At 33.7% G+C, this 12,538-nt stretch overlaps 1 protein-coding gene across 3 annotated transcripts in view; it reads left to right on the top strand.

The window, feature by feature from the left end:
• Positions 1 to 12,538, top strand: part of TMEM68 (transmembrane protein 68) — a 49,730-nt gene that overhangs the window by 23,413 nt on the left and 13,779 nt on the right. For 2 of the 3 annotated variants that reach the window (XM_059394592.1, XM_059394593.1), the window contains exons 4-6: positions 4,250 to 4,417; positions 6,649 to 6,842; positions 11,621 to 11,681. In XM_059394592.1, coding sequence (XP_059250575.1) covers positions 4,250 to 4,417; positions 6,649 to 6,842; positions 11,621 to 11,681 — 423 coding nt within the window. Of the gene's footprint in view, positions 1 to 4,249; positions 4,418 to 6,648; positions 6,843 to 8,861; positions 8,995 to 11,620; positions 11,682 to 12,538 lie in introns of all 3 variants that reach the window. The other variant, XM_059394594.1, reaches the window with a different exon arrangement.

The following is a 12,538-nucleotide window of genomic DNA, read 5'->3' as shown; positions in this document are numbered from 1 at the left end:
TCCTTCTGTGACCCTGCAGGACCTGAGGCCACGCTGACCCCGCGTGGGCTTCACCCCGGTTTAGCCTCTGGAGCCATGTCCCTCAGCGGAACAGACTTTTAAAAGTCCTGATTTTGTGCGCCGTTGCTCCGCCGCTTGCCGGGAGCCGGCCCCTCCCCCAGGGGTCTATCTTCCCGTTGCTTTGGATTCACTTCTCCGCCGGTCCTACCTTTCAGAAAGTGGTTGTTTTTCTGTTTCCAGAATTGCTGTTCTTCTTCTCTTCCATCTGCCGATGGATTTTCAGGTGTTTGCAATCTTTAGATAAGCTATCTAGCTGATCTCCGGCTAGCTGAAGCAGTCTCAGCCTGCTACTTCTCCGCCATCTTGACTCCTCCTCCTCATGTCGTCTTTAAATACTGACAGTTTTATTCCTTCCTCTCCAATTTGGTTGCCTTTTATTTCTTTTTCTTGCCCAACTGCTCTGGCTAGGACTTTAAGTATTAGGTTGAATAAAAGTGGTGAGAGTGTGCATCCTTGTCTTATTTCTGATCATAGAGGAAAACTTTAGATTTTTCCACCATTTAGTATGATGTTAGCTATGGGCTTCTCATATATGGCCTTTATTATGTTAACATATATTGTCTCTATACTCACTTTGTTGAGAGTTTTTATCATAAATGGATATTGAACTCTATCAGATGCTTTTTTTGCATCTGTTGAGATGATCATATAATTTTTACTTTTCATTTTGTTTATGTGGTGTATTGCATTAATTGATTTGCAAATGTTGAACCATTTTTACATTCTTATAAGTTCCATTTGATCATGGTATATGATTTTTTAATGCATTGCTGAGTTTGGTTTGCTAATACTTTGTTGAGGATTTTTACATCTATGTTCATCAGGGATATTAGCCTGTAATTTTCTTTTCTTGTAATGACCTTGTCTGGTTTTGGTATCAGGGTAATGTAAAAGGAGTTTGGAAGAGTACTCTCCTCTTCTCTTGTTTGGAAGAGTTTGAGAATTGGTATTAATTCCTCTTCGAATGTTTGGTAGAATTCACTGGTGAAGCCATCTAGTCCTGGAGTTTTGTTTGTTGGGAGGTTTTTGATTACTAATTCAATCTCCTTACTAGTAGTTGGTCTGTTCAGATTTTCTGTTTCTTCATGATTCAGTCTTAGAGGTTTGAATTTATCCATTTCTTGTAGGTTGTCCAGTTTCTTGGCATATATTTTTCATGGTAGTTTCGTATTCTTTGTGCTTCTGTGGTATCAGTTGTAAGGTCCCCTCTTTGAGTTAATTTTTCAAGTACTCTCTTCTTCTTGTGAATCTAGCTAAAGGTTTGTCAGTTTCCTTATCTTTGAAAAGAGTCATGTCTGCTTTTTTTTTTTTTTTAAGATTTTATTTATTATTTGAAAGGGAGATAGAGAGTGAGAGAGAGTAAACATGATCAGAAGGAAAAGCATACTCCCCGCTGAACAGGAATCCCGATGTGGGGCTCAATCCTGGAACTCTGGAACATGACTTGAATCAAAGGCAAAAGCTTAGTCAACTGAACCACCACTTAGTCAACTGAAACCACTTGGTTTCATTGATATTTTGTGTTGACATTTTAGCCTTTATTTCACTCATTTCCCCTCTAATCTTTGTTATTTCCTTCCTTCTACTAACTTTGTTCTTTTTATAGTTTCTCGAGGTGTAGTTAGGTTGTTTATTTGAAATTTTTCTTGAGATAGGCATTTATCACTGTAAACTTCCCTTTTAAAACTTTTGCTGTGTTCCACAAGTTTATTTCAGTATATTTCCATTTCCAATGTATTTCCATTTTCATTTGTCTCAGGGTACTTTGATTTCTTCAGTTTGCTTTTTTCTTTTTGCTGGGACCTGCTGAGGCTGAGGTCTGTATGGCACCTGGCAGCAGTAAGATGGGAAGGAAAAATAGATCTTATGACTAGAACCATGATCACATTTCATCTCCTCCTCAGAGTATAAGTTCAAACTCTAGTGATAAAATATGCAGGGTGTTTTCCTCTGAAGCATTGGTGGAGTTTACGTAAATCTTTGATATTCCCCACAAACACCAATAGCAATTTTTTATGGATTGCCATAAAAAATGTGTTGGTATAGCAGTGTAAAGGGCAGTAGGCAGGTTAATCTCATTAGCTGGCAGAAGAGGGAAAAAAAAAGTATGGATAGGAAGCCAACGTAAACTGGTTCTTATTAGAAGGAAGCCTCCATAGATCATCCCCACCCCCATCTCCACCAGTCTTTCATCCTGTCATTTGCTTCCCTTGGTGAAACTTTTGTTCTCCTTACAGTGACTTGGAACAGGGTTAACAATGTGGCAGGAAGGAGAGGTAAGAGGTGGCACTAGTCTTTAAGTTCACTTCTAGTATAGGAGTGATGTTTTCTTGATCTGTAATTCAAATTTGTCATCACAGTTTTTTCCCTGCATGTGGTAGTTAGATTTTATAAAATCATTTTTGTTTTTGATGAATAAAATGGGGGTAATTTCTAAAGTATAATTTATATGTTTGGGAGTAAAACAAAAGTTTGCAACATTAGTATATAACACTTTTATATAACACTTTAAATGATGTTTTATTTGTATATAACACTTTAAATGATGTTTTGTATATAACAGTGCCAGAGGGTTTTTCTCCATCTTCCTCCTCTCTCCTTAACCCAGTATGCCTGTACCACAGACGGGGGCCTTTCTTTGCCTTTGCTTGTAATTCCATGTGAGGCTTGTGGTGGGATGGGGATGACCGGGGCAACTCTTCAATTTTCTTGGTTTAGCCAGAATTGTGCGCAGGCCCTGTATGCCTGAGGCTCAGGTGTGAGGCTTTCTCAATGTCCCTTTGCTGCTTCCCCAAGGAAGGCGAACTCTCCCTTGTGTAGCTGGGAGTCTGGGGTTGGCACAAAGTTTCTTGCTCTTCCTCTGAATAGTAGCAGATCTCTGATGTCATTTCAGAACCTGGACCTACTCTCTGTCTCCCGGAGGCAGATGCTTTGACTTCTACCCTTCTACCCAGAAGTGGACTTCTGCCTGAGAGTGGGATAGTAGGGTGAGGCAAGGGTGAGAGGAGGGGGGAATGAGTTCTGTCCTTTCCAGCATCAGTTGCTTTTTACAGATGCTGTTTTCTTAGAAGGTATGGAAGAGTTTCCTGCACCTCTCCCAGTGTCAGGTTTTGCTTTTCCAAGAGAAGCTTCTGAGAAGCAAGTAGGATTTTGTTCTCTATACCATTTGCAAAGGGCTCTTTTGGGTCTCTTCCCTGCCATGCCCCTGCTTTTTCTTGTAAGCACCCACTGAGTCCCATGGAGGAATGTTGGTGAGTGTGGACTCTTGTTTGTATCTGGGATTCCCAGGGATTCTACACTATGGTCTCCTCACTTGGTCTTTGAATTTGTTAACATTTCAGTTATTTTCTTTTTGCCGATTTTTAGGGTACCTATGTCTTCTTCCCATCCTTGGTTTGTTTCTCATTAGAGGAGCTTATCACCCATTGGAGCTGTCAGTTCATCTGTTTGAGAGAGCGACCTCAGCTTTCTGACATACTGCTTTTTCTTACTTTTAGGGTATGAGCGAGGTTCTCTTATGGTTTGAGTTTATTCTATTTTTCTCCTTTTCTGTTTTTGTAGCTACCTTCTCCAGTAGTGAGGAACCAGGCTCACATTCTTAATGTGTACACTCATTTGACCAACCCCCCATATGAAACCAACCTCTTATCACTGCCACTTGCAGATACCATCTTACCCCATACTAGGCCACTGAAGTGTCTGGATGCTATCTTCTAATCCTGTGCTTAGTCCCACCGTTGGATCCCCTCCCTTTCCCATTTAGGCCCCAGCACCCTGTTCTAGACTCTCCTGTGGGGGTGCACTCAAAACTCTGCTTGGGTTTTGACTCCCCACTCTGGGCCGCCTCATGTGGATGCCCTCCTCACCCTGATTGGGCTCCAGCATGTACTCCAGGCCATCCCACCCCAGACTTCACTCTGGCACATCTAATGGCTGTAGGACTGATTCGTGCAAGAAGGGAAGGAGAAGGAGGAAGGCTTATGCACTTTAAGTTCATTTGTAGTACAGTATAAGAAAAGACTTGTAGTATAGTATAATACTTACATACAGTATAAGTACTTATAATACAGTATAAGAAAAAAGTATAGTACATTATAAGAAAAGACTGAGTTTCTGGGTTAATAAACATCCTTTAGTGTAAATAAACTAATAAATATATTTTAAGCATTGTATTTTGTCTTTCCAACAGGTTATGAAGTTCATGGGATGGAAAAAATACCAGAAGAAGGACCAGCACTTATCATTTTTTATCATGGAGCTATTCCTATAGATTTTTACTACTTCATGGCTAAAATTTTTATCCACAAAGGCAGAACTTGCCGTGTAGTAGCTGATCACTTTGTCTTTAAAATCCCAGGTAAACTTTGACTGTAGATAGTGATATAAGAATGTTTAATTAACATGATCAAATTATATTAAATTTTGTATCTTTGAGCTCTCTAGTACCATTTGGAAAAGCTTTTTGCCTTTTTAGGGTAACACACTTAGCTCTAATATCTAATAGTGCTCTTTAGGTAATGTATCTAAATATAAAAACATTATGGTCAAAAATGTTATCTAACTTTTTTCTTTATTAATAGGTATTTAGTCATTATTTTTCTAAGTTAAATGTTAAACTTCCAATTTAAAAAAATAAATTGTAACTTTTGCCATGTAATTAATTTATATTGTATAGAGGGTAGTTGATTTTTCATATGATGAATTTCTCAATGAGATACTGATTTTTGGAGTTTAACTTCAAAGTAATTAAAGTTTGATTACTGTCTGTATTATAGCAAATCAAAATTATTTAAAAAAATCAACCAGGATATATTTTGTCATCATATAATAATATTGCTTCAGAAATCCTATCCTAAAGAATCTGTATGTCTTTATCATACTTGACTTGCCTGCTAGACTTATAACTCTTAAAATTAAGGACTATATTCTCCTTAATCTGTTCATAAATGCTTTATACCTTTTAAAAAAGATTAGTTAACCAAGTGGTTTCAGACAGTTTTTAAAAGCCATTCTACAACAAAGCTGATAGCATGTCCTTTAAAATAATAAAAGCCAAAGCCACCCACCCATCAACCAGAGAGACAAATACCAAACAGTGAATTAAATAACAATCTATTCAGTGCTTTTCATAGACATGGTTAATGTTTTGGGTATCCTTGTGTCTGATTAAACTAAATTGGCTAAAAAAGATTTCTCTTTAGAAAGCAATATGATCACTTTATAATAAATTTGCAAACTAGAGAAAAGGAAAACATCATTATAATCTTACTACACTAACATAACCAGTTACATTTTTTTTATTATACATTATTTTTAATTTGTATATTTTTACATGTTATGTAAACTCTTTTGTGTTTTTTTAAAAAATATATAATATTAGCATTAACATTTTACCTTGCTTTATAAAGAATAGTTTTAATGTATGACTAAAATGTTTATTGACTAGTTTTCTCTTACAGGTTGCTTCCATTTTTTCTTTTTTTTTAACATAATACAATGTGAATATTTTTATTTAACATTTGGTTTTTTAAAGAGATTTCTCCTTTATGAACTCGTAATTTATGAAACCTATTATGAAAATGTATCCAGTTAAGTCAGTGAGCTTTTAATATAATATGTGGTGAATATTATTTGAATCTTAATAATTTTTATAATCTTGCTTCAGATCCTTAAACCTGTGAGAAGTTTGGTTAGTCTGTACAATTTCACTACTCATATTTCCCATTCTCAAAAGTAATGTATTATACTAACATCAGTCCTCAGAAGTTGCAGTTTAATATTTGGTTAAAATAGTTAATTACTGATAGGATTATTTCTTTCATCCATAAATAGTTGTGCTTTGAAAAACTGTATAATATTAAGACTTGGAATTAGCTGTAACTGAATTAAATACTCACTTCATTAAAAACTCTTAATGATTTTGCTGTTATTATTGATTTAACAAATTAATTATGGGATTAACATCATCTGACTTTTAATTTCAATAGATGTGTTATGGCTTGCCAATTTTGGTAGGGCTAAGTATAGTCAGATTTACATTCTCTTGAGTGATTCTTTTTCTTATAGGGTTGAAGGAAGATTAGATTTGTGATTGCTGATGGGATATCATTTCTGATTGCTGTAATAAATACTATAGACAGTGTTTGGCTCTGAGATGCAGTGGAAGGAGCTTTGGACTAGACATACCTGGCCTGGAATCTCTGCCCTGCCATTTGCTAGGTGTGTGACTTTGAGCAAGATACTTACCCTCTGAACCAACTTCTTTGCCTGTAAAATGGGGATCAGAATCCCTGTTTTCCAAGGATTTTGTGAGTTTTAATTCAGAGTTTGAATATGCACTGTAACCTGAGTAGTAGGTGATCACTGAGGAAATTATCAGTAGGAGGTGATCGATAAGGCTTAGCTATTACTTTACCAGCAACATTAATCTTATCCAAACCTTAAGAGTTCTTGTTGACTTAAAAAAAAGTAAAAAAAGGAGTTTACTGATTGAAGTATAGATAATTTATGTAGGTTGTAAAGATTTTTGTCTTGAAGAATTGGACAAGAAGTACTTAAGATAAATCTTCATGCTAATGTTTTTTACAGGGTTTAGTTTATTACTTGATGTATTTTGTGCTCTACATGGACCAAGAGAAAAATGTGTTGAAATTCTGAGGAGTGGTCACTTGTTAGCTATTTCACCAGGTGGAGTTCGAGAAGCCCTAATTAGTGATGAAACCTACAACATCATTTGGGGTAATCGTAAAGGCTTCGCTCAGGTTGCAATTGATGCAAAAGTGGTAAGTTATATAAAACTAATTATTAAAGTAAAGCTAGGTTGAATTTAAAATCAATGCTTATGTAGTGGGCCAGAATATATAAGAATTTAGATACTTTAATTGCACTACTGAAAGATCAGTGTACATAACTCTTTGTAAGGTTAATGATAGAGAAATTTTCCTTGCGCTTGGGATGCCATCTTAAAAAAATTAATCTGAAAATTTGGAAAATATCCATCCAAGTTTTATTTTACATTTCAAAATCTAGCTGCTTTTATATATATCTGTAAAATTTTTTGTATTCCTTCAATTACATCTTTTTCAAAAGTATTTTCAGTTTTAAGCTTTTGGTATGACTGAGTTGGCATATTTCAGTGATGGTTGTTGGTTGGTTTCATTGCAGTTCTTTTATGTGACCAATCTGTATAATAATGGGACTTGAATGCGTAACTCCTGTTATTTTTTTTCAGCAAATGTGATCAGCTATCTGATAGTATGAATAAAGATAAGAAATAGTTATTAGTGTAATTTAAGATCTTTTAAAAAGATTTTATAAAAAAATTAGTCAATAAGATTAAGTGTTCCTCAGGGATCCACGGTGACTGTTCTACTTGGTAGACTGGAGAATACGAATGCTATTTTGTCCTTTTCTTTGCATTGGAAAGTAATTCTCAACTTTTTGGTCTCCATATTATAATTTATCCTATGAAGCATTTATTTATTACTTATGGAATATTTCTTCTTTGTTTTCTGTTTTCATTTTAGATTGTCTGTTGGAAAAAGAAATGGTAGTACCTTTGACAGGATGGTGTTCTTTTTCCAGGCCAATTAGTTAGAGACTGTTGCCAATACTTTCATGTTTCAGTTTTTTGTGTACCCTTTACTGCTATATAGAGACCGTTATGCACCTTTAGCTTACCTGTTCATCTTACAAATATAGGATTAAAAAGGAAGAGTTTATGGATGACTCATTCTAACCCAAGACCAGTATTTGGGAAAAAATGGAAATTTTCTTTTTGGAAAAAAAAAATGGAATTTTAACTTTTTTTTTTTTTACAACTGCAGAGTTAAAATAAAATGTGTTGAACTTTTTTCTCTTCTGTACACATGTACATGTAACTACTAAAAGTAATTGCTGTAGTGCTTTAGTAACGTGATCCCAGAGTAAGAGTTAATGTACTTGTCCAAGTGTTTAATTATAGACAACGTAAAAATTTAAACATTATTGTCCTACAGTAAATTATAAGCTCCCTAAGGACAAGATCATCTTTTTATATTTTGAGTCCTTAGTACAGTGACTAGCACTTAGTAGGCTATTTGAATTAAATTGAATTGATTTTTTTAACACAATATTAAACACTACTAGAAAGGGACATTTGGAATTTAACTTACATTAATAGTATTAGTGATACAGACAATTAACTCATAGCACATTTTATTTCTTAGAGTCTTAAGCACTGGTTATAAAAATTTTAGAATATATGAGAAAGTACCAAAGGATATATGCACTATTGTACAAAAATTAAGGGTAATGAAAGTAATTGTCTGTTAAAACTGTGATAAAAGCTAAAACCCTAATCAAAGATAGTTTAATTTTCAGGTTTATATTTGAAAGGATTATTTCTCCTAAAGTTTTAAGGTGAAAAATCACAGAAGTAGGTTTGGAATTACATAAATTGATCGTGAGATTCTAATTTCTCATCCTTAACTTCACAGATTTAAGGAACATTGCTTGGAAGAAGGCTGGAAAGAAAGAAATTATAGAGAGAAAGGAACTATTCTTTTCAATCTTTGATAGAGTTTCTAGATAATTAAGATAATCTAGATAATTTAAAGTTTTTGTATGAAACTTGAGAACATTTTATAAACAACTTTTGTAAGTTTAAAGTCAGAAATCTTTACCATTGTTGATTTACAGGCAGCATTGTACATTTGATAACTATTGTACCACCCCAACCTTTTGTAGTGCTTTTAAAAGGCTTTATGTCGGTCCTCCTGTGCATTAAGTAGGTGACATATATAATTATTCCGATGTTACAGATGAGGAAACTCAGGCACAGAGAGATGAAGGGATGGAGGGATCGGGTCATACAGCAAGGCAGAAGCAGAGCAGAGCACACAGTTCAGGACCGCAGGCAACCGCGGCTGTTGCCATCCCTGACTGCATTTCACAGTGAGTCTGCTGACCTGAGGTTAGAGGCACCTTCCAGATCCATGAGGGAGCATTTTTAACCATATAGAGATAGTCGTAAATGGTACAAGTGTCCGATCTGGAAAACCCCTTCATGGTCCTCACAAAATTATCATAAACTAACATAAACACAAAATTATCATAAAGTAAAAATTTAAGACTGTTGGAGGAATAACTACATTTAAATTGTAACATGGTAACAAATTAAAGTGAAAAAATCTAGATTTTTCAACGCAAGTTCACACAATATTGGTAAAAAATATGTTTAAGTTTTTCTGAAAGTTACAGGCTTTTTAATATAATTTAAGTCACTCTTACTTATGAAATTCCTGAGAATTTTTAGGTAACTTCATATCTAAATAAGTTGGAAAAATATTAGCCCATTTACTCAGTTTGGAAAAACAAGTGTTGTAAAATAAAATAACATTTGTCTTAATAAAATTGTTTATATGTATTATATCAATCTAAAAAATAACTTTGAGATAGTATAATTCTTATTATTCCCACTTTATATATGAAGAACCTGAAGAATAAACGTGGTAAATAACTTGTCCAGTGGTGCTCACTTATTTTTAGGGGCAAAGTTTAGACTCTGAGACCATTTTAAACTAAAGCCCCAAGAATAGTTTTAACAAAATACACATTCTCTTTCTCTTTCATACCTGTATACTCACATATATAAGGAGACACATGTATGCATGCAAACAATTTAATTCCAGGTTACTTATGCCAATACCTTGTATGCATGCATTAGGTATATAAGAAAAGGAACGAATAATTGTACTACAGTATCAAGTTGTTATAAAGTAATGCTTATAACTTTAAGGCTGTTAGCTTGAATGCAAATATAGAAACTATATGGCCAGACTAGAGCCTGGAATACTGAGTCTGCTAGGGTAAGCATTTTCCTTCTTAATAGGTTCTAGATATATCGAGCTTCTGGAGAGTAAGCTATTTAAAGGGTGGTATGTACCCTGAAGAGTTTTCATAAAGTGCATGCTTCAGTATGAATCTAGGGATTCATGCTAGTCAGTAGACACAAACCCAGCAGTATTGGTCAGAGAAGACAAAGGATGTATATATAAGCCATAAGATTTCTGTTTCTTCTTGGGCATTTTATATTCTCAACTCTAAAGACATTTTATAACTCTTATAAAAAAGTTAGAATGTCAGCAGTCACTATTTCACAAAACTAGTGCTGGTTTCCTAGATCATAATCTGAATTTTGTACAAAAGAGTCAGTATACTTTGTTTTACATTTTAGTTTTGTGAATTAACACCATGAGACTTTTAAATTCTTCCGTCAGAGTGCCTTTCTTTACCTGACTTTTTTTTTCCAAACTGTTTTAAGATTGCTGCCTATTTCCAACATTTTGTATTCAGAGAATACAAACTACTTCATTATGTGCGATGTCTCTCTGTCCTGTATCTTCATTCCTTCGTTAATTAATTCATCCATCACACTTTGTTTTAGCACAGTCTGTTCCAGGCACTATTTCAGGTGCTGGGGATATAGCTGTAAACAAAACAGTGTGTCCTTCTGGTGAGGGAAGAAATACACTAAATAAATGACCAGTAGTTCTATGTGAGTTAATAAGTTTAATGGAGAAAGCTATACCTGAGTCCCTTTCCTTTAGTCCACCATATTTAATGTTTTCCACAACTGAATAAGAATGGCTTTTTAAATGTCAGCTTATTTAAATATCTCAAACCCTGCTCACCAGGACAAGTAACTAACTCTGTATTAGGCAAATACTGATGGTAGAATGTAAGTAAAGTGATTCTCAGTTTTTTAAATTCTAAAATGCCATTTAATTCAGTGTATTTTGTGAGCATTTTAAAGTGTTCTTATTCAATTTTTTATCTACTTCAGTTTCACTGTCCTTCTATCTCCTTATATGATCCTTTGCAACTTCATTGTTTTAGGACATTTGATTAAGGTCTCCATTTAAAAAATAATACTTAATCACAGATGTTCATGGAATAATAAAAACCATGAACTTATGAGCAGAAATCCTTTAATATTAATGATAAAAAGAATTGTTTATATATATATTAATTGCCCTTTATTTTTTGCAGTGAGTCTTATACTTTTCATTGATATTCAACATTTTTAGATTTAATAATCTCATGAAAAAAATAGTGTTTTGGTGGTTGCATGACAGCATCTTTCCAAAACCTGTCATTTGAATTTTTATAAATTTCCCAAGAAGGAATATCTGCCTTGTAACTTTTTCTCCAGTGAGCATACTATTCAGTGGACCACTAAAATCAAATTAATTTACCACATTAATTTTATTTAATGAAATTAATGATTACTGTAATCTTTATTTTGAATTTCAAGAGTTTATGTGGAAAGGATAGGAAAGTTTGTAAGTGAAATATTATATATTGCCACTAGAGGGTAGTGTTTCCAATTTTTGTTTTTACAAATGATCTAGTTAAATTTAGTATAATAAATCACACTGGTGATAAAAGTATACATTTATTTTAAAAATACCTTATTTTCATAATCTTGAACAAGCCCTCAAAAGTTTGCATTATTGACTCAATGGAGATATTGAATGGATCAATATATTTACTTTTTTAATTCAAATTCTCTCTTCAGCCCATTATTCCTATGTTTACACAAAATATTCGAGAAGGATTTAGATCACTTGGAGGAACAAGTAAGTTCTAATTCATACGGTTTTTCTAATTATAATGTAATATTTAGAATATAATCTTCGAAACTTGGGCTTTTGAACCGCATAAGAAATTCTTTTGAATTATTTAGATAATGGATATATTATTAGATGTTTTATTATTTACAGTCTAAATGATAACTGATTCTAAGTAGTGGCAGTTCTTAGATGTTATATTTTTGTTAAGAGTCTTGTATACATACTGAAGCTTATTTGTTTTGTGGGCTTCTTAAAATTACAGAATTATCTAATTTCCTTGGTTGAGCATGCTGTTGAGGTTTCGAACAAATGTACCCATTACCCAGACTATCTTCCTAACTCACCGCTGAAGAAGTTACAGCTTTAAAAATGGATGACAGTATGATATTGAATTAAGATTAATGACCTAAGGGATATATCATCTGCTTTGGTTCATTTGTGTTACTTCTTATTTTTTGCTTTTTATAATATTTTGAACCATGATACATTTATATTGTAAAGTTCTTTTTGTCTAACTTTAATTTGTGGGTAACAAAATAAGCTTTGAGTATAGTTACTGGAATGATAACAATTAGAAGTGCTTTTTCTTTGCAGTATCTCTGTTGTTTTTTTTTTATTTTGAAATTTTCAGTTTGTTTTTATACCCTGTGGTTGGTTATAAAAGTATATCCCCATAACTATATTATTCCTATCCACATACAAATCTCCTCTTAAAAAACTTTAAACTTTTATTGTTTCTTTTATGTGTAATGTTGGTATGTTGTTGATATTCTATTACGTTTTTTAACATTCCCCCCCCTTTTTTTCCCCCAAATTTAAGCTGGAAAGGCGGATTGATGTGATGTTTAGCTCTTGCTGTAGAA

The sequence above is a fragment of the Mustela nigripes genome, chromosome 3, assembly GCF_022355385.1.
Source record: "Mustela nigripes isolate SB6536 chromosome 3, MUSNIG.SB6536, whole genome shotgun sequence".
In the NCBI taxonomy this organism is placed as follows: Eukaryota; Metazoa; Chordata; class Mammalia; order Carnivora; family Mustelidae; genus Mustela; species Mustela nigripes.
This window is presented reverse-complemented; position numbering and strand designations above follow the sequence as displayed.